Genomic DNA, 19,709 nt, shown 5'->3' on the forward strand with positions numbered 1-19,709 from the left:
TTCTTTGTATGTCTTGTGATTTTTGTTGTTGTTGTTGCTGTTGTTGAACACTGGACATATGAATCTAATAATGTGGTAATTCTGGAAATCATGTCCTCCTTTCCCATGATTTGCTGGGTTTTGTTATTTTGTTGTTGTTGTTGTTATAGGTTTTGGGTTTTTTACTGTGGTAGGCTCTCTCTGTGCCAAGGATCAGCCTGAGGTATATTTTCCCCATATATGTAGTTGTTTTTGAATGTTCTAGGCTTCAATACCTGTCTCCCGAAAGGTGAAAAGTGACAAATGAAGGGAATAACGGTGGGGTACTGGACCTTTAAATCCATGTAAGTCACTTGAGCCAGAGGGGGAGGGACTTAGAACAACAGAGGGAGGTGCAACAGCAATGGTCACTCACCTCTTTGTCTGTATAATTGTGATCAGAAGGAGCAATCAGTCATTAGAACACAGATCCCCAGTACTTGAAAGACAGGGTCCTTTGTATGCACCCTGGTTTGCACAAGCCATGTGCAAATGTTTCCAGAACACGCTCACAGCTGCCTACCGGGGGTAGCTGCTCCTGGGCTAAACTGAAATTTAGCTGAAACTGACCAAAATTAATCCTGATTTACTCTCCAAGCCTTCCCCTGGAAGTTCAAGGCTTCAATAGACTCCAGAGTTCCGAAACAGTTACTCAGACAGATTCTTACCAGTGCAGCTGCTGTCCAGGTGGGAGACAGCTTCCTGGTGCTTCTTTCTCTGTCATCTTCCTAGAATCCTCCTGTTTTTTTAGAAAACTTATCCCCTCAACTGAAACTTGGACTTCTCCAAGGATTCTCGGACTTGAGTTACTACTAAATAGCCCCAGACAATTTTTGCATGTAATTAGAGATTATGTGATTTAGTTTTCTGTGGACATATTAGTGATTCCCAATCACTCATTTCATAATAACTATAATATTCCTTTACTTGACCTGAACTACTACTCCCTCTGCGTGACTATGAGGGCCAACAGAGAATAACAACGGGCCTGAACTTCCCAGGTACTGGTGTCTCTGTAATGACACTTTGCAAATACAGCTGTTGGAAAATTAGTTGGAATTTTCACATCTTATAATTGCAGATATAATTATGGTACAGGGTCCTTCCTGAGATAATAATTAATTATCCCTCACAAGAGAACTAAAATGGGGTCCTCAGGTGCCTGCCTGCCATTAGTGCCATCTCCTGACACCCCTTCCTACCTCATGGCCAAATTCAGGTTGGCTGAAAAACTGTGCAAAACAAAAGATAAAATTCCATTCTAAGGCTTCATGCACAGTGGACTGATGATCTAGCCTCCAGCCTGACAGCTCAGCCAGCAGTGTGGTTGACTGTATCTCAAACTGTGCATGGGGTAGAGCATACCAGAGTTCCCATCCTTCCTCCTGTAAGTTTCAAGTTATTGAGCAAGAGTATGATTCAGAGTGCAGGTTGTTCATCGACCTCCAAATCCCTTTCCCATCCGACTATCTCTACAGTTATTGCAAAGAGGCAGAAAACCAGATGCTCCTCTTGCAACCCAATTACCTTGTTGTGGTCTCCATCCCATCAGGCTTCCCAGGAGGTTATCATGACGGATGCCTTTTTCATTTCAATCCACTTCAACCCTCCAAGTGTATTCAGCATGTGCAGCACTAGCGCCAAGGTGCCAGCTGAAGCGGAAAGATAATTACAGGTGGGAAGAGGGAACTTACCCCTTCCACCCTACCTCTCTGCCAATCAAGCAGACGGGCACACATGTGGACTCTCTGTTATCCAGAGGACTACATGCATCATGCACGGGGCTGCTGGAGAGATGAAATACAGGACATGTTCACATTCCATTTGTAAAAGTGTGTGCAAGGGGAAATGTTCCTTTCCATCCAATTACAGTATACCACTAGTATGTCTCTTGATGGCTGCAGATTCTAGGTTAATTTCAGGGCTTGCAGTAATTGAAGAGAGAATGGGCAGTCCTGCACAAACAAGAAACAAGCAAACTTGAGGGTTTTCTGAAGACCCAGCATTTAAGTGGATTATCCATGGTTCTCCCCTCTAGGTCCCAGAATGGGGGCTTCAGTTCTTCACCAGCCAGACGCGAGGGGTGTATTAAGACATGGGGGTTGCTGCCTCTTCCTAGGGCCATGCACAGCTTCTGACTCGAAAGAAAAGTCAGATTCCCCCACTCCTATCTTTCCAAGGCCCGCACGGCCTCATACTCAGTGTCGAGGGATGCCAGGGAGACTCCAGGGCTGGCCAAGCAGCCTCATCTGCAACTTCTCTTTCCTTCCAAAATGCATGACTCCATGTGCATCTACTTTAAAATACTCTCCGAGATTAGCTCCCATCACAACAGGATGGATGTGGAAACCTTGTCAGGACATTATTTCTGCTCCCCAGAGAACTCCACTGGTTTTGCCTATTCCTGTCACTTAAGAGTGACTGCACAGACTTTCAAAAAAATAACAAATAAAAGAGATGCTTTTGGACCAAGACTAAATGAGCATTTTTTTCCCACTCAAATGTAAAGCTGAGTTTTTCTAGGTGCAGAGCCAGAAGGCAAAGAGCTAGTGAGAAAAGGTGCAAGTCTGGGGTCCAGATCCAAAGGTAGCTGGGGGAGAAGCAAGAAGGTAAAGTGACATCCCAAAATAGATCAGGAGCTAAATCTCAGCTCAAGAGATAGCGCCTGTGTTAGTTTTCTGGGTGCCGTAACAAAGTCCCATGCACTAGGGCTTAGAACAATAGAAAGTTATTTCTCCCAGTCCTAGAGGCTAGAAGTCCCAACCAAGGTGTCAGCAGGGCTGCTCTCTGGTGAGGCCTCTCTCCCTGGTGTAGAATTAGCTGTCTCTACCTGTATCCTCGCATCATTATCCCTCTGTGTCTGTCTCTGTGTCCTAATTTCACCTTTCCAGAAGGACATCAGTCTCGTTTGGATTAGGGTCCACCTTACTGACCTCATCTTAACGGACTACATTTGCATCGACCCTATTCCCAGATAAGGCCACCTTCTGAGGTACTGGGGGTTAGGACTTCAATATGTAAAATTTGGGGGGGAGACACAATTTAGCCAATAAAAGCGCATGACCCAAAAAAGGTCAAGAGCAGTCAAAGTTGTTTGCTAGACACATTTTTTCCTTAACAACACTCCTGATTTCATGCATCTCCATCAAATATGTGGTGCCCTCCAGATTTCCTGCTACTCTGTCCCCCACAAGTTTGCCATGTCCCAGAATGTTCTACGTGAGCCCCTCCCAAGGCAGCCAGGATGGGCATTCTGCCCCTTTCTGGCAAGGCTGTTCAGAACCTCTCCCATTAAAGCATCGTGATGCCTTCATGTTGTATATGCAGGAGGCAAAGCAGGGCAAAACACACACCCAGGCACATACCGGGGACAGACCTGCCCTAGCAAAGCTTCAAACATCAGAGCTTTGGTGGACAGGGCCTCCCAAGCAAACCAAATGAAACAGTCTTTTATATGCTAAAGAAACAAATTACACAAAAATGCCTATGAGGGAATTTCCTTTTTTGTACAAATTTTAAAAACAGCAATTCCAGGGTATGACCAAGAACAGTACTTCTCCTTCCTGGTTGTACATGAGAATGGATAGCAACATGCAGACTGATTCAGTTCTCCTGGGCAGCACTTTTGAGAACCTATGGCCATAGTAAGCACCTATTAAACTCAAACTCCTGAGAGTACGAGAATTTATTCACCACAGAGAGATTCACTACTTAGATGGACTAACTAGGGTGACAGCAGTGGGCAATGTGAATAGGCCAGGAATCACACCCAAAAGTGCCACAGAACTGAGATGTCTTTTGGATTCCTCAGAGTTCTGAAATTCTGATTCTAGGACAATACCCTTTGAAAAAAATGAACAATAATTGAAAGGGAGCAAATGGATATTTGCCTTGCCTCTTAGGTTAACATAAAAATTCAACTAATCAATGTAATACAATTTGAAATGCAGGTTAAAAGTCACAAGTGCACTGTGACTTCATGTTTGTGAATCCTCATACATCCACCCAAGAAGAGAAATACTGACAAGACACACATGAAAACAGGCACAAAATACGGGGGTGGAAAGCCCACAGTGACCTACATCTTGTTGATTATGTGAACCCTCTAAATCTTCCATAATGACAGGTACCACTGTGACAATAAGAAAAATTAATTTTATAAAAACCACTTAATTCATTTTTTTAAGATTTTATTTATTTATATGAGAGAGAGAGAATGAGAGAGAGAGAGAGCACGAGAGGGAAGAGGGTCAGAGGGAGAAGCCGACTCCCTGCCGAGCAGGGAGCCCGATGCGGGACTCGATCCCGGGACTCCAGGATCATGACCTGAGCCGAAGGCAGTCGCTTAACCAACTGAGCCACCCAGGCGCCCAAAACCACTTAATTTAGAGTGCACTTTCCCCCCAAAGATTTTAAATGTCAATTTTACTCACTATAAATGTGATGTCCTGATGCTAGGGTAGGAAGAGTAGTAGATATTGAACAACACAATGAAAGAAAAAACAGGAGTTTCTGCAAGGCCGTTCAAGGTGAATCACCAAAGGAGCATTCAAGATGCGGAGTGTGCTGTGAGCCAGAGGTGCAAACACAAGTCACCACTGGGAGGTATTTTAGCCCATGAGTGTGATGACAGTCCAACAACAGGCCCGAGGACAGAACACAATCCGTAACCTTCTTTTTCACAAGGAAGAGGGTACCCCTCCTGCATCTGCAGGGATGGGGCCCACCTTGGTCGGTTTTCTCTGGAACGGGAGATGGGCCTGAGGTTTTGGATGGAGACATCTCCCAGCCCACCACAAGGACAGGAGCTCCCAGGGGACCCCAGCTCAAGGCTCTTGGTTAGGCGGCATTCCCTAAATCGAGTTTCTGCTGTGGGTCACTGGACAGCCCACTCCTGCCCTGACACATCTAAGGAGGCCTGTCTCAAGCAGGCCATCAGCACCTCGGCTCCCATCACCAGGAAACTGTGCCTTTCTCTGCCCCAAAGAGGGCACTGGGAACCCTCTCAGCTGGGGGCACATGCACCCCACATTCCCCTCCCAGCAATGCAGATGCTGGGACCCAAGGCTAGACATAGCCACAGAGTTTGCACTGCCGAAAATAAGCCCTCAAAATCCTTCATTTTGGCTATAAACCAGGGTTTGACCCAGAAGGACTGAAGTCTTAAATGCCTGAAACAAGCCTGCCTCTCCAGAACAGGCCTCTGGAGGAAACACCTTCTCACCATATGCCTGCCTACCTGAGACACAAAATGAGCTGCGGGCATACCTCCTAATTGGCAGGTAGCAAACAACAAATTTCAAGAGTTTTTTCTAATGAATGGTATTTTATGTACACAATTCTCCCTGCTGCAAAATATGATTTATCTAGTTCTATGGCATCCACTATTTTCTGAATGTACTCAGAATGTATTTTTCTGACCTCAACCAAATTTGTGTTCTTTTCAGTCTTAAAAAAAAAAAAAAAAAAAAAAAAAAAGTCAAGCTCATCTGACTGTGGAGGCTCTGCTCAGGAAACCCAGAACCTTCCCAATTGTGAGGCAGAAACGCTGTGTGCCGCGGCCATAGATGAGACTCACCCCATAAAACTGGGATCCAAGAGGTACATCTATCACATGGAGGAAGAGCCTGTATACACCTGAAGCATACCTGAGGGACCATCACCTTCTGCAGTGACCCCCGTGGCAGCTCCTTGACACCACGTGCTGTGTGAGCGCAGGCTCCCTCTCCCAGGGCCTGCGTTGTCCACACACCTTTAAAAGGTCACGGCTGAGGGGCGCCTGGTGGCTCAGTCGTTAAGCGTCTGCCTTTGGTTCAGGTCATGATCTCAGGGTCCTGGGATCAAGCCCCGCATCGGGCTCCCTGCTCCGAGGGAAGCCTGCTTCTCCCTCTCCCACTCCCCCTGCGGTGTTCCCTCTCTCGCTGTGTCTCTGTCAAATAAATAAATAAAAATCTTTAAAAATAAATAAATAAATAAATAAAAGGTCACTGCTGAACTAACAGCTGCCTACTTCCTAACCTCAGTTTCCATGCATAGCTTCTGAACTCGAACCACATTCTTGATTTTTTGTTTGCCTTTTAGGTTTCTTTCACCTGGTATTAAACAGTGGACAGCAAAGTTTCAGAAACACACAGACAAGTGACTTTAAGCAAATCATTTGGCTTTCCACAACTATGCAATGGAGAAAATGCTACAAGCACAAAACGGACAACACTGGTCCTGGCCCACAGTTAATACTCAGCTACTGGCTCCGGAAAGAAAACAAGTGCACATCCTAGGCCACAGAGTAAGCTCAACCCTCTGGGTCCCAGGCCCACAGTAAGACCAAAGACCCCTGAGAGTCCAGGCACAGTGCCACCATGACCCTGACCTGGAAGCCTGTGCTCATGGCTCAAAAAACCCTTGATCCTGAAATGTCATATTGCTAAGTGAAATGGAAAATGAATTTGCAACGCATTTATTTGGAAACAAACCTTCAAGAGCGTGAAAGCAAGAAGATGTCTCCCACAACATTTAACAGCTAGCGTCCTTGAGGGGCATGTGTGCATGCTCCCTAAAGCTCCTCCTTGTTTTAGAAGTCAAATAGGAAAGAAACATGCGTAGACAGAATGACAAAGGCACTAACGTGGTGAGATTTTAATCGTTAAGTTACACTGACATCTGGTGGTCTTTTGTATCAGAAAGGAAATACTCGGTTCTGTAATCAAAACACATCTTTACGGTTTCTTTGGGATTGAAAGCAAACACCACCAGAGGCAGCATAAAATATTAATAAAATAATGAAAAAATTAATAAGAACATATTTAAGCATATTTTTAATTTTAATAAACCAAAAGAATAAAGCACAATTTTCTTCTTCCTAGGCCACACCTTGTTAAAGGAGCTTAGATTAGAAGAGCTCCCTCTACAGTGGGATGTTTCAAATAGAATTTTAAAAAGAAGAGATCAGTCCCTGAGGGCATGAGCCCACAGGCCTCTCTCCTGTGAAAGCTGTTCATTAGCATCTTACAGGAAGCCCTTCTATTCTTTTGGAGTGAAATTGGGAGAAAGTAGATATTCATTACTTATTTCTGCAAAATGATATTTATTACTAAGTATGTCAAAATTAAATTAATAAAATGGGTAATTCAACAGGCTCAGAAAAAGCCCAAATGATAAGAAAAGGTAAGTGCATAATAGAAATGTTTCCCCTGTGTTTGCAGAACTACACTTGAACATATGACCACCTCTTTTCAGTTTGAGTACGGTGATAAAATAAAGATGGGGGAAGAAGGGGGTCAGATCAAAATTTCAGATTCTGCTCAAAGGTCAAATATGTTTAGTTTAAGATTTTATTTTTAAGTAATCTCTACACCCAACATGGGGCTCAAACTCACAACCCCAAGATCAAGAGTCTCACACTCTACCCACTGAGCTGGCCAGGTGCCCCAAAAGTCAAGTATGTTGATATAAAATACTGCTAACATAAACACTGGACCTCCCCAGTCATATTTATATTTGTTTGTCTCTTCCTACAGATAGCAAAGACAGTTTGAAACTCTGCTATAACAATGTTACTTTAGAAGATACAGAGTTAATCCCCACACAGCCACCCATTCTAGTGATCACCTTACCCTTTAATTTAAAAAAAAAAAAAGCACTGGAAGGCAGTCATCCTCTCTCTCACACCAGGCACAACCTTAATTACCACAGCACTCAGGAGTTCCACGTTCTTATTCACGATTCCCATCATACAATGAACAAGCAGCATCTCCGTACGTGGATGAACATCCAGGGCTACTCTCACTCAGGAGTTCCACGTTCTTATTCACGATTCCCATCATACAATGAACAAGCAGCATCTCCATACGTGGATGAACATCCAGGGCTACTCTCCAGCCCCAGGGGAACACTTCAGTCCTCCAGACCTCCGGCAGCTGTGGCATCTGGCCCACCCCAGCCTCATCTCAGGGTCCACTCTGCGTTAACGTCCACTGGACGGTGCTCAGGGCCAACACCCCCTCCCTGTACAGGGTGCAGAGCTTGCTTCCCTGGAGAAGCACCAGCCCATGAGCTGCTACGTGCTGCCCAAGGTCAGTCCCTCCGTCCGTGGTCAGGACTGGGCTGTCGGGCCTGGCTCCTCAGCAGCTCAGGTTGGACGGCAATGTCTGGCTCACCGCAAAGACCAACAGGGTACCTGACACCTGACAGGCACTTGAGAAGGAGCAAAACTGCAAATGACAAAACCAAAGGCTCTGATCTTGCCTTCACTGCCTCCTAATGGGACTGATAATCATTTTCTTTAGTGGTGGCATGAGGACTCCCCTTGGGTTGTGCCAACTCCCAAGACAACAGAAATGGCAGGAAATGAAGGAAAGCCTGTGTGCAAGCAACCAGTTTCTCTCTCCAAGCCCCTGCCACCGCAGACTCATTCTGCAAACAATGATCCCTTTAAGTTAACAGAGCCTGTGATGGCCCGGATCACACCTCCTTGGCCAGCTGAAGAGGTGAGGGCTCACCCAGGCACCTTGCATGGTCAAAGGGGGATTCCTGAACATGGGGGATCTTTAGGACTGGCCGGACATTTGCAGCTGGAAGCACCCATTCTGCCTGCGATTAGGGTTTCCTGGACCTGGTGATGCAAGGTGAGGTGTGTGCAGAAACACGCACAGTTCCCATGGCCCACCTCCTCCTGACGCAGGACTGCTGACCCAGGACTGCTGACCCAGGCTGGGGGCTGATGCATCTACAACTCCAACTTGAGCTCTGTCTCCAGCCAGGCCTAGGACCTTTGGACTTCCGTGGCTGCTGGAGAAATGACCAGGGCCACACCAGCACGGCAGAAAAACTGGCCGACCTCAACACAAGTCACACACGCCTGAGAAGAGGGTGTATTCCATGGCACCCCACAGAGGAGTGGCTGACCAGAGCCTGCAGATCATTCCTGCAGACAGAGAAGGTTCATGCAACTGCCCATTGGTTTGATGTGTTTAACACGATCCCTGTGTCCTTCAGCCATGAGCACTGCTGGCTAGAAGTCATGGGTAGTAAAATCCGTCAAAGGGCCTAGAAGGAAACACACGGGGTGTGTGAGAAACCCATCAGGGCCTGCTCTCCACATGCAGGGCTCCGTTTCCTGGCTGGATTCAGCCACGACTCAGCTGCTGGATCGTGGGCAGCCACTCTCTCTTTCAGAGAAGTGGGAGGCCAGACAAAGGCTGGGCTGGATGGGGATGGGCAGCGCTTCCCCTTGGCATCTCTACTCAAGTTGCTGCCAGTGTGTTGGGCTGGAGAGCAAGCCCTCATCCTTCGGACCAAGGCCTCATCCAGATGCGGTGTGTGGACAGCCACAGACAATTGTGCACAAAAAAGGAAACGGCAGGAAAGGAAACGAAAAACAACAACAACAACAAACTGGAGTCAGGCAGGTTCTTCTGCAGCTGCCCCTGCTGCCATTCTCCACACTTACGAAAATGTCCGGAGAGAAGAGAGGTTCAAGCTGTTGAGACCGGGCTGTGCACAAGAATTTAGGAAGCATCACAAGTGAATCCTCTGAATGAGCCAAACAGAAGCTCAAAAAACGTCCCTGGAGGTCTCGAAACATCTGGCTGGCTTTTTTTCCTCACCTGCGCAAGGGCAGGGGTTTGGCCAGCTGATGGCTCAGGGTTCCTCCAAACCCAGTGCTTGGGAAGAAGAGGGGCCCTTGCAGATGCACAGACATTCAGAACATTTCCTGCAGGACCTGAGAAATATTTTAAGAACTGAAGTAAAGAGCTGAGAAAAATATGTTGACATCACCTGTCAAAAAATCCAGGTTTAAGAAGAAAGAAAGCTGTTGCCATTTTGAGTAGATGCCATGCACTTGTTTTCCAAAGTTTCCTAAAAACCACAGAAGATGGGGAGCATGCCTACGTGGTTTCCACCCACTCCAGATGCTCAGCTGAACACTTTTCTGACTCAGTCCAGGGTCCAAATTTCACCTTTGACTTCTTCCAATGGCTGCAAGCATAACGTGAGTGCATTTGTTGATGACTGCCCAAGGTCTTTGAACACCTTCCGTCTCTGGCACCATTTAAGAAAAACACAGCCCACTTCCGAGTCACCTCTGCCCACGCCCTCTCACCTTTAGGTGTGCGCTGTGCATTCCCACCCAAGACCCCCGTCCCTTTCCAAAGTTCTCTCCCCACCATCAAAGCATCAACCTAACACAATAATGAGAACGTGTGTGTTGTCCCCTGGGGTGGGAGGTGCGGAAGAAGGAGACAAGCAGAGGTCAGGACCCAGATTCCATCACTGTCCTGCCAGGTAATTCTAGACTAACAAGGTTCTCTACTTCTGCAGAATGAAAGTGATGGAGTAGATACTGACTTGCAGTACCAGCTACGGTTTCCTCTGGCTAAAGCTCTAGGACTCTGGGAAGCACTGTGGACAACAAATGGCAGGGGCTCCCTAAGTGTCCCAAACAGGCTAAAGGCTTTGAACAAGACCAACCTTTCCAAGTACCTGTTTCCCCAAACCTGAAGTGGGAACAATGTCTGTGGCTCTTTAGTCCTTTGGGGATAGGGTCCTGTAATGGGTTGAATAGTATCCCCATAAAATTTGTATCCAATCAGAACCTCAGAATGTGACCTTACTTGGAAATAGGGTGTTTACAGATGTTATTAGTTAAGCATCTTGAGATGAAATCATCCTGGATTTAGGGCGGGCCCAAAGTGCAATGACTAGTGTCCTTCTAAGAAGAGGCACACGGAGCACAGAAGAGAAGGCATGGGACCATCCTGGATCATTAGGTCCCCATGTGATGGTGTGGGACAAATGTCCCCTGAGACATGGACTGTGCGTGAGAAGCCACTTTCATGGTGTTCCTCCTCAGTGATCTGACGGCCCGGGCTGTCTTAATACAAACAGGGCCATCTTCTCTTTGGGCAAAATCTCCTCCTCACTGTAGTGGGCTCTCCCAAGACCCCATTTTTCTCCTTTATTTCCCCAGCATCCAGCATAATCTTTTTATAAAGCAAACACTCAGTAATTTGTGGATTTGGTGGTAAACCAGCAAGCAAACTCAACATGTACACCGTGATAAAAACTCGACTTTATTCTTTTGTCCCACATTTCCTTGAGCTTTTTCAGCTGGTGGGGGCGGGGCGTGTTTCTTCCTATACCTGCATGAGGATGTGTGAAGGCCCAAGGTTTTTACCCTGAAATTCCAGGGTAACCCTGAAATCAGAACCCTACTTCTCCTGACTGTGGGTCTCTCATGGCTCCCTCTTCCACCTGATCAGCTTTGAGGGTCAGGTCCGCCCTCGAGCAGCCAGGCTCGTCCTCTTGGGGTCTGGGGTCAGTCCTCACCACAGTGAGGTACCAGTCCTCGACATCTGCAAGAAACCACTTCGAACTGGCTGAGTCATCCCTCGAAGCCTCTTACCAGGCTTGGGTTTAAAGGTCACACTTCCTGTCTTATCCAAAGTTGTGATGGAGGCAGCTCAGCAATAGCAGTCTCTGAGGAACATGCTCCCCAGAACCCTCGCTGTACATTCTCAGTCCCATGTATATCTGGGATTAGGCTGAGGTGCCCAGAACCACGAGGCCAATGGCAGGGCAGCTTCCTGCTAGATCTGCGCCCACGAGATCTCTCTGTCTCTGAAGCTCGCCTGAGCTATGAGTACGGACCAACAGCAATGATGGTCTGCAGCCACTGGGTCTGCAAATGCAGCTATGAATGGGACGGCTCATACTTCTCATCTCAGGGGCCTATGCCATGTCTGCCTTAGCAGCTGCTAGGAACCTCACATTTGTAATCAACTCTAAATAGCATCTGAAAACAACTATTTTCAGGCCAAGAGACCAGCACTCATTGGTGTATCGTCTGTTAATAAAATGTCCTATCCAGTACCAGGAAGCTCATTATTTTAAAAAATACAGAATCAGTTTCTTGTACAAGGCTGGCAGATGTTGGGTGTTCTCCTTTCAAGGACCACAGCATCAGAAGATCACAGATAAGACATGGTGGTCAGCTCCACACCTTACAGATGGGGTTCTGCATGGTCTGCCCACTGCAGACAGATCTCCTCCCGACTCGCTGAGAGCACGTGGCCTAGGAAAGCTCCCACATGTCTCCAGGTGCTTGGCAGCTTCCACTCAGTGCACTCACTGTTCCCACCGGGACAGCAGGGCTGCATCACCCCCAGTTCTATTCCAGGCGAAGGTCCAACTGTGCTTGAGGAAAGTCCCTTCTGATTCCTAAGAGGGGACCCCCAGCCTCATAACAACGGCTGCTATTAGAGAAGATCAGCACTGATTCACTTTCCTTACAGTCACTCCATACTTCCCATTGGGAAGCTCAGCCGACAGTCAATCCTCCACAGTCAATGGGCTTATGTTGCCCACACCTCAGGTGCCCAAGGCAAGAAGCTACCCCAGAGGTCAGGAGTCCTCTGGAGTCAGGGCTCCCTTGGAAGTTGGGCTCTCCTCTCGAGGTCAGCACCACTCCCTACTGAGGTCAGGGCACCCCAAAGTCCTAGCCCCATCCACAGAGGTCAGGATCCCCCTTGGAGTTCCAGCTGCCACCCCCAGGTCACGGCCCCCCCACCGCCACAGAGGACAGGCTCCCCTGCGGCCCTGGGGGTCAGGGCAGAGCTCCCGGGGGGGGGCAGCACAGCCAGGTAGGAAGGAGCTCTGTGGTATGTCTGGATGGAGAGTCTGTGTAACCCCAGGTAAGCCAGACTGCAACCCAGGAAGACCATACCCCTATCTCACGAGGGTGCTAAGCATGTGACGGGGCTCACATGTGTTCAGACTGGGGGGGGAGGCACAGTCAGCAAGCCCACCCAGGCCTTTCCCTTAAGGGCTATTGCTTCTCCACTGTCCACAGAGCATACATCTGTTTTCTCATTCCAATCTAATAGATCAAGAGCTGGTTCAAGACCTACTGGATAATCTACAGCAGGAAAGACAAATTTTGAACTAAAGTTCAGTTCAAGATCAAAACAATCCTTTGTATCTTGTTTGTAATAAGTTGTAGGGGGCAGGAGACAAAGGAAGGGAATCCAACTGCTTGTGTGCCTATAAATTTCCTACACAGCTCTCACTTAGCATCTGAACAAAATACACACAAACATAAAATAAAACACCTTCAAGCAAACATGATGTAAATGGGCCTAAAGTGCACTGGTTTGCTGCCTCCTCTTCCCACCGCCCAATCTGGACCTGAAGCTAACAAAGGGGTGACATCTCACCCCTTGGCGTTTTCCAGCCTGCACCCCCACAGCGCAGTCAAGGCAAGAGCCATGGCTGGAGCGCTCCCTGGTCACCGCAGCAACAAGCTGATGGGTTTTTTCCTGGAGAAAGCACTGTAGGAGGACCTCTGTGGGTCAGAGAGGAGTTACTAGCATGCTAGGCACTTACTTGATCTGAGCCCTGAGTGACGGGGTTACCTGAGAACTTGGGAGTTTACCTGTCTGGTGCACTAGACCCATAAGGACCTGCTGTTGCTGACACAGCTGAGCCCTTCTCGGCCTGGCTTCCCCTGCATGTGAAGTCAGGGTCCCTCCCCAACACCACCCCCCAGGTGCAGGCAGGGGTATGAGCCATGGTTCAGCAAATGTGATATGATGTGGAATACCAGTGTTCACAAATGACAGGGAAATCCAGTGCTAAGTCCTAAACAGACCAAAGCAAGGCCTGTATGGAATGACTGACTTACCGCCAACCCCCAAGCAGAGGGGCGACTTTCTCAACACACCATGAATCAGGAGGGCAGCACTGAACCATGAGGTTAAGACAAAGGAGCTGACTAGGAGTGCTCACCTGGGAGAAATTTAAAAGAAGTTAATGGGCTGAAGCATTGAGTCCAAAAGGACAGATCAGGGAGGGTAGCAGGGCGTTAACAATGGCTATTCAGGCCTTCACCACAGAGAGAAGAAATAGCCTTAAAATAGAATCTCATCACATCCTCCTGGACCAAATTTCACTACAGTAATTGCATCTGTGAGCAAGGCAACTGCAAAAGAAATTAGGTGTTCTTTGGGCTCAGCTGTAAGTAATCCATCAGAACCACCCACTGAGGATTCTTAAGAATAAGCCACCCCCGCCTCTTTCCGACCAACAAAGCCTTCACCCTGAGGTCCTACATCCAGCATGCTTGTCCAGATGGCACTGCTCTCCTGCCCAGGCCACACCAATGCGGTTAATTCTTCGGGGTTCCCACTAACACCCCCAAGGGCCATGGGAAGAGGAGGGGCTTTCCAGGTCAATCTCCATCCTGTCCAACTCCATCACACTAACTGAATGACCACCAACCTGTTAATCATCGACGTCTGAGGGACAACTCAACGAGACTGGAAATGTGCACTGAAATTAATGGGGCTGCTCCTGGCTTAATTCTGCTTAACAGAAGCCGAGCAGTTCCGTTTACTTTCCTGACTGATCACATGGTCATAAATTGTACTTCCCACTTCATCTTTCCAAACTCATTTTTCTCTCTAAGCACCATTCTGACTGCTTGCTCACAACTGCATTGGTAAACAGCTGGAAAACCAGTGATTGAAAGCCGAACAAACAAAAGCCTCCAGCAGATCACCCCAAGAAACCCACCTGCTGTGGCTGGGTTGAAGACCAGAGGCTTTGCCACAGGGTCTGGGGGATCACCCTGGCCCCGCGCTCTGGCCCCTCAAAGCCCCCAACAACCTCCTCAGCCCTAGCTGCACACAGAAACCACTTGAGACTTTTTAAGATGCAGAGGCCCAGGTCCCACCTCCACAGGTTCTCACGTAATTGGTCTGGAAGCAGCCTCAGCATCAGCTTTATTAAAATCTCCCCCAAGTGATTCTATAAGCAATAAAGATATAGAACACTCTGCACCTATTCTCTCAACGCAAATTACATACCTGTGCCCACCTTAGAATTATGTCCGACAACTTCCTCCCCTACCCTCCAGTGACTCATCGCCATCCCACACATGAGGAGACCCTGCCTCAAAGACCCTCAGCCAGGCTCCTTGCATGATAAATGAGAAAGGTCTTAAGGGAAATTAAACTAATTTGGGCGACTGTAATTTCCCCCACTGCCCACTAGTGATCACTTTGCCCGGTGTCAGCGTGCTGGTCCTTGTTAAGGTCCTACACCTCTGTACAGAGTGGGGATGGCCTGGCACTGGTTTTGTGAGTGAATGCTTCTCTCACCATCTCGTGCAGCATTCTGTTTGAACACTGCATCTAAGCACACCCACAGCATTGCCAAGTTTTGAGGGAAAGACGGTCCAGACTAAACACATGTGTCTTGGGCAATGTGGTTCCTGTGACTGACTAACAATGGGCATCTATGTGTACACCCACCATTCTGAGATATTACTGGGAGGACAGCAGAAGCCTCTGATAGATTTTCTTAACATGAAGGGCTTTTGGCCAAGAAGGCCCCATTTCAGGAAATGGCTGTTTTGCAAACATTACACACACTGTAACAAGCCAACACCCCTTCTCTGCTTTAATTACGCATCATAGATGCAGGAAGTCTCTATCAAGGGCACTGGGGAGCCCTTAAGACTCAGAAAAATGCACAGCTTCACAAAAACATTGTTAAAGTGGAAAGTCAAATGAGCGTCAGCTCTTCCTCTCCCTCGTTATTCCTAAAGAATTGATACTGATTCGCACAGACCTTCCTCTTCTGCTTCATGCCAGGAGGCCAGTCAGCAATGTACTGCCAAGCAGAATTAAAATGATATATTTGTCTTGAGCATTCCAAGTAAACCGTGCAATTAACAAGCCCACTATCACTTTACTTTGCCAATATTCACCAACAAGAGATTTCTAAGATTGTAAATAATGTTTTAAAGTCTTTGGAAGCTTAGCATTTCATTATTTTACCATCTCCAAATCTAGAAGCAAGGGGTAGTCTCTGTTTCAAAGCCTACTTTCAAAAGAGAAGACCTTTACAACCAGTATAAACAGAAAATCTACCTTACACAGAGTCTCATATTGAACTGTAAAAGATTTTTACTACCTGTCATTTATTCAACAGGGATTCACTGAAAGCCCAATATGTTGCTAATTGTTATGCTTCTGTGCACATGATTTCATCCAAAAGGTCTCCACAAAGAAGGGCACTATATAATAAAGGGGACAATCCAACAAGAAGACACAACAATTATAAATATTTATGCACCCAAAAGGGGAACACTCTAATACATAAAACAGTTAATAACAAACACAAAGGAAGTAATCAATAGTAATACAATAGTAGAGAAGTTTAATGCCCCACTTAGATAAATGGAACAATCATCCAAATAGAAAATCAACAAGGGAACAGTGCCTTTGAATGGCACACTGGACCAGACGGACTTAATAGATATATTCAGAACATTCCATCCTAATACAGCAGAATACATGTTCTTGTCAGGTACACACGGAACATTCTCCAGAATACACCACATGTTAGGCCACAAAACAAGTGTCAACAAATTCAAAAAGACCAAAGTCATACCATGCATCTTTTCTGACTATACCACTATGAAACTAGAAATCAACCGTAAGAAAAAATCTGGAAAGACCACAAATACATGGAGGTTAAATAATACTTACTAAACAATGAATGGGTCAACCAAGAAATCAAATAGAAAATAAAAATTTACATGGAGACGAATGAAAATGAAAACACAACAGTCCAAAATCTCTGAGATGCAACAAAAGCAGTTCTTTTTTTTTTTAATTTTATTATGTTATGTTAGTCACCATACAGTACATAATTAGTTTTTGATGTAGTGTTCCACGATCCATTGTTTTCGTCTAACACCCAGTGCTCCATGCAGTACGTGCCCTCCTTAACACCCATCACCGGGCTAACCCATCCCCCCACCCCCTCCCCTCTAAAATTCTGTTTCTCAGAGTCCATAGCCTCTCATGGTTCGTCTCTCCCTCCGATTTCCCCCCCTTCATTTCTCCCTTCCTTCTCCTATGTCCTCCATGGTATTCCTTATGTTCCACAAAGAAGTGAAACCATATGATAATTGACTTTCTCTGCTTCACTTAGTTCTCTTAGCATCATCTCCTCCAGTCCCATCCATGTTGATGAAAAAGCTGGGTATTCATCCTTTCTGATGGCTGAGTAATCTTCCATTGTATATATGGACCACATCTTCTTTATCCATTCATCTGGTGAAGGGCATCTCGGCTCCTTCCACAGTTTGGCTATTGTGGACATTGCTGCTATGAACATTGGGGTGCATGTGCCCCTTCTTTTCACTACATCTGTGTCGTTGGGGTAAATGCCCAGTAGTGCAATTGCTGAGTCATAGGATAGCCCTGTTTTTAAATTTTTGAGGAACCTCCACACTGTTTTCCAAAGTGGCTGTACCAACTTGCATTCCCACCAACAGTGTAGGAGGGTTCCCCTTTCTCCACAACCTCTCCAATATTTGTCCATTTTTGTCATTCTAACTGGTGTAAGGTGGTATCACGAAGTGGTTTGATTTGAATTTCCCTGATGGCTAATGATGATGAACATTTTTTCATGTGTCTGTTAGCCATTTGTATGTCTTCTTCAGAGAAGTGTCTTTTCATATCCTATGCCCATTCTTTGACTTGATTATTTGTTTTTTGGGTGTTGAGTTTGAGAAGTTCTTTCTAGATCTTGGATACCAGCCCTTTATCTCTAGTGTCACTTGCAAATATCTTCTCTCATTCTGTGGGTTGCCTCTTTGTTTTGTCGACTGTTTCCTTTGCTGTGCAGAAGCTTTTTATCTTGATGAAGTCCCAAAAGTTCATTTTTGCTTTTGTTTCACTGGCTTTTGGAGATGTATCTTGAAAGAAGTTGCTGTGGCCAATGTCAAAGAGGTTACTGCCTATGTTCTCCTCTAGGATTTTGATGGATTCCTGTCTCACATTGGGGTCTTTCATCCATTTTGAGTTTATCTTTGTGTATGGTGTTAGAGAATGGTCGAGTTTCATTCTTCTGCATGTGGCTGTCCAATTTTCCCAGCACCAATTTATTGAAGAGACTGTCTTTTTTCCATTGCATGTTTTTTCCTGCTTTGTCAAAGATTACTTGACCATAGAGTTGAGGGTCCATATCTGGGTTCTCTATTCTGTTCCACTGGTCTATAGGTCTGTTTTTGTGCCAGTACCATGCTGTCTTGGTGATCACAGCTTTGTAATATAGCTTGAAATGGGGCAATGTGATGCCCCCAGCTTTGTTTTTCTTTTTCAACATTTCCTTGGGGATTCGGGGACTTTTCTGATTCCATACAAATTTTAGGATTGTTTGTTCCAGCACTTTGGAATTTTGATCGGGATGGCATTGAAGGTATAGATTGCTCTGGGTAGCATAGACATTTTAACAATGTTTATTCTTCCGATCCATGAGCATGGAATATTTTTCCATCTTTTTGTGTCTTCCCCAATTTCTTTCATGAGTGTTCTGTAGTTCCTAGAGTATAGATCTTTACCTCTTTGGCTAGGTTTATTCCGAGGTATCTTATGGTTTTTGGTGCTATTGTAAGTGGAATGGTTTCTCTAATTTCTCTTTCTACAGTTGCATTGTTAATATATAAGAAAGCAACTGATTTCGGGGCAGAGCAAGATGGCGGAGGAGTAGGAGACCTAGATTTCGTCTGGTCTCAGGAATTCAGCTGAATAGGGATCAAACCATTATGAACACCTACGAACTCAACAGGAGATCGAACAGGAGAGTAGCAACAACTCTCTGAACAGAGAAGCGACCACTTACTGGAAGGTAGGGCATGCGGAGAAGTGAATCCGAGGCGATATTCGGGAGGATAGACGGCGGGGGAGGGGCCTCCGTCGGCCGCTTCTGGCAAGTGATAGAGCCGCGGAGCACAAAATCGGACCTTTTAGAAGTTGGCTCGGCAGAGGGACGTCGCTGCAGTGGCTAAGCGAGGGGTGGAATCCTCCCGGGACAGTGTGGACTCAGGACCCTTGGGGTCACAGAGAGACCGGGGGTGCCTGAGTGCGCCAGAGCTCCCAGGTATCAGAGCAGGGAAGCTGGCTGCAGAGACGGAGCAGAGTCGCGGGCTCTCAGCTCGGGGTTGCCATAAACTGCGATCTGCGGCCCAGTCGGGGCACGGCTCCCCCAGCAGGGACCCAACAAGCAGCAGATCCGGGGAGACTCCCCTTCCTTCCCGAGGAGGAGCGGTGCGGGAATGCACTGCAAGGATCTGCTGGGTTTGGAGACAACGTGCGGGGTCGGGTGCCAGAGATAGCAACGCTCGATCACAGGCCGGGTGAGCACGGAGTGCGGCCGGAGACCGGGGACACGGGAGTGACTGCTTTTCGCTGGGGGCACACTGAGGAGCGGGGCCCCGAGTTCTCGGCTCCTCTGGGTAGAGATTGGGAGGCCACCATTTCTGCCCTGGTCCTCCAAGGCTGTACGGAGAGCTTGCAGGGAACAAAAGCTCCTGAGAGCAAACAGGAGCAGCTTCCTTAGCCCAGACCGACAAGGGCGGGGCAATTCCGCCTCCGGCAAAGACATTTGGAAACCACAGCAACAGGCCCCTCCCCCAAAAGACCAGCACAAACAGCCAGCAAGCCAAGACCAAGTTGATCGATCAAGGAGAATGGGAGAACTCCAGCGCTAGGGGAATACTGCACATAGATTCATGGCTTTTTTTTTTTTTTTACCATGATTCATTATTTCATCAAAGTTAATTTTTGTTGACTGTTTTTTTTTTTATTTTTCTTTTTCCCTTTTTCAACCAACATCTT

The 19,709-nt window shown here is 46.8% G+C and overlaps 1 protein-coding gene across 4 annotated transcripts in view; it reads right to left on the reverse strand.

The window, feature by feature from the left end:
- Window positions 1-19,709, reverse strand: part of PTPRN2 (protein tyrosine phosphatase receptor type N2) — an 822,430-nt gene that overhangs the window by 644,383 nt on the left and 158,338 nt on the right. Inside the window, exon 2 of one of the 4 annotated variants that reach the window (XM_025859128.2) lies at window positions 1,546-1,670. The exons of the other annotated variants lie outside the window; for them this stretch is intronic. Coding sequence (XP_025714913.1) covers window positions 1,546-1,567 — 22 coding nt within the window. The 5' untranslated portion in view covers window positions 1,568-1,670. The remainder of the gene's footprint in view (window positions 1-1,545; window positions 1,671-19,709) is intronic. 4 annotated transcript variants of the gene reach the window in all.

Source organism: Callorhinus ursinus, unplaced genomic scaffold, assembly GCF_003265705.2.
Source record: "Callorhinus ursinus isolate GAN/ISIS: 27379988/994484 unplaced genomic scaffold, GSC_fseal_2.0 scaffold99, whole genome shotgun sequence".
NCBI classification, from domain to species: domain Eukaryota; kingdom Metazoa; phylum Chordata; class Mammalia; order Carnivora; family Otariidae; genus Callorhinus; species Callorhinus ursinus.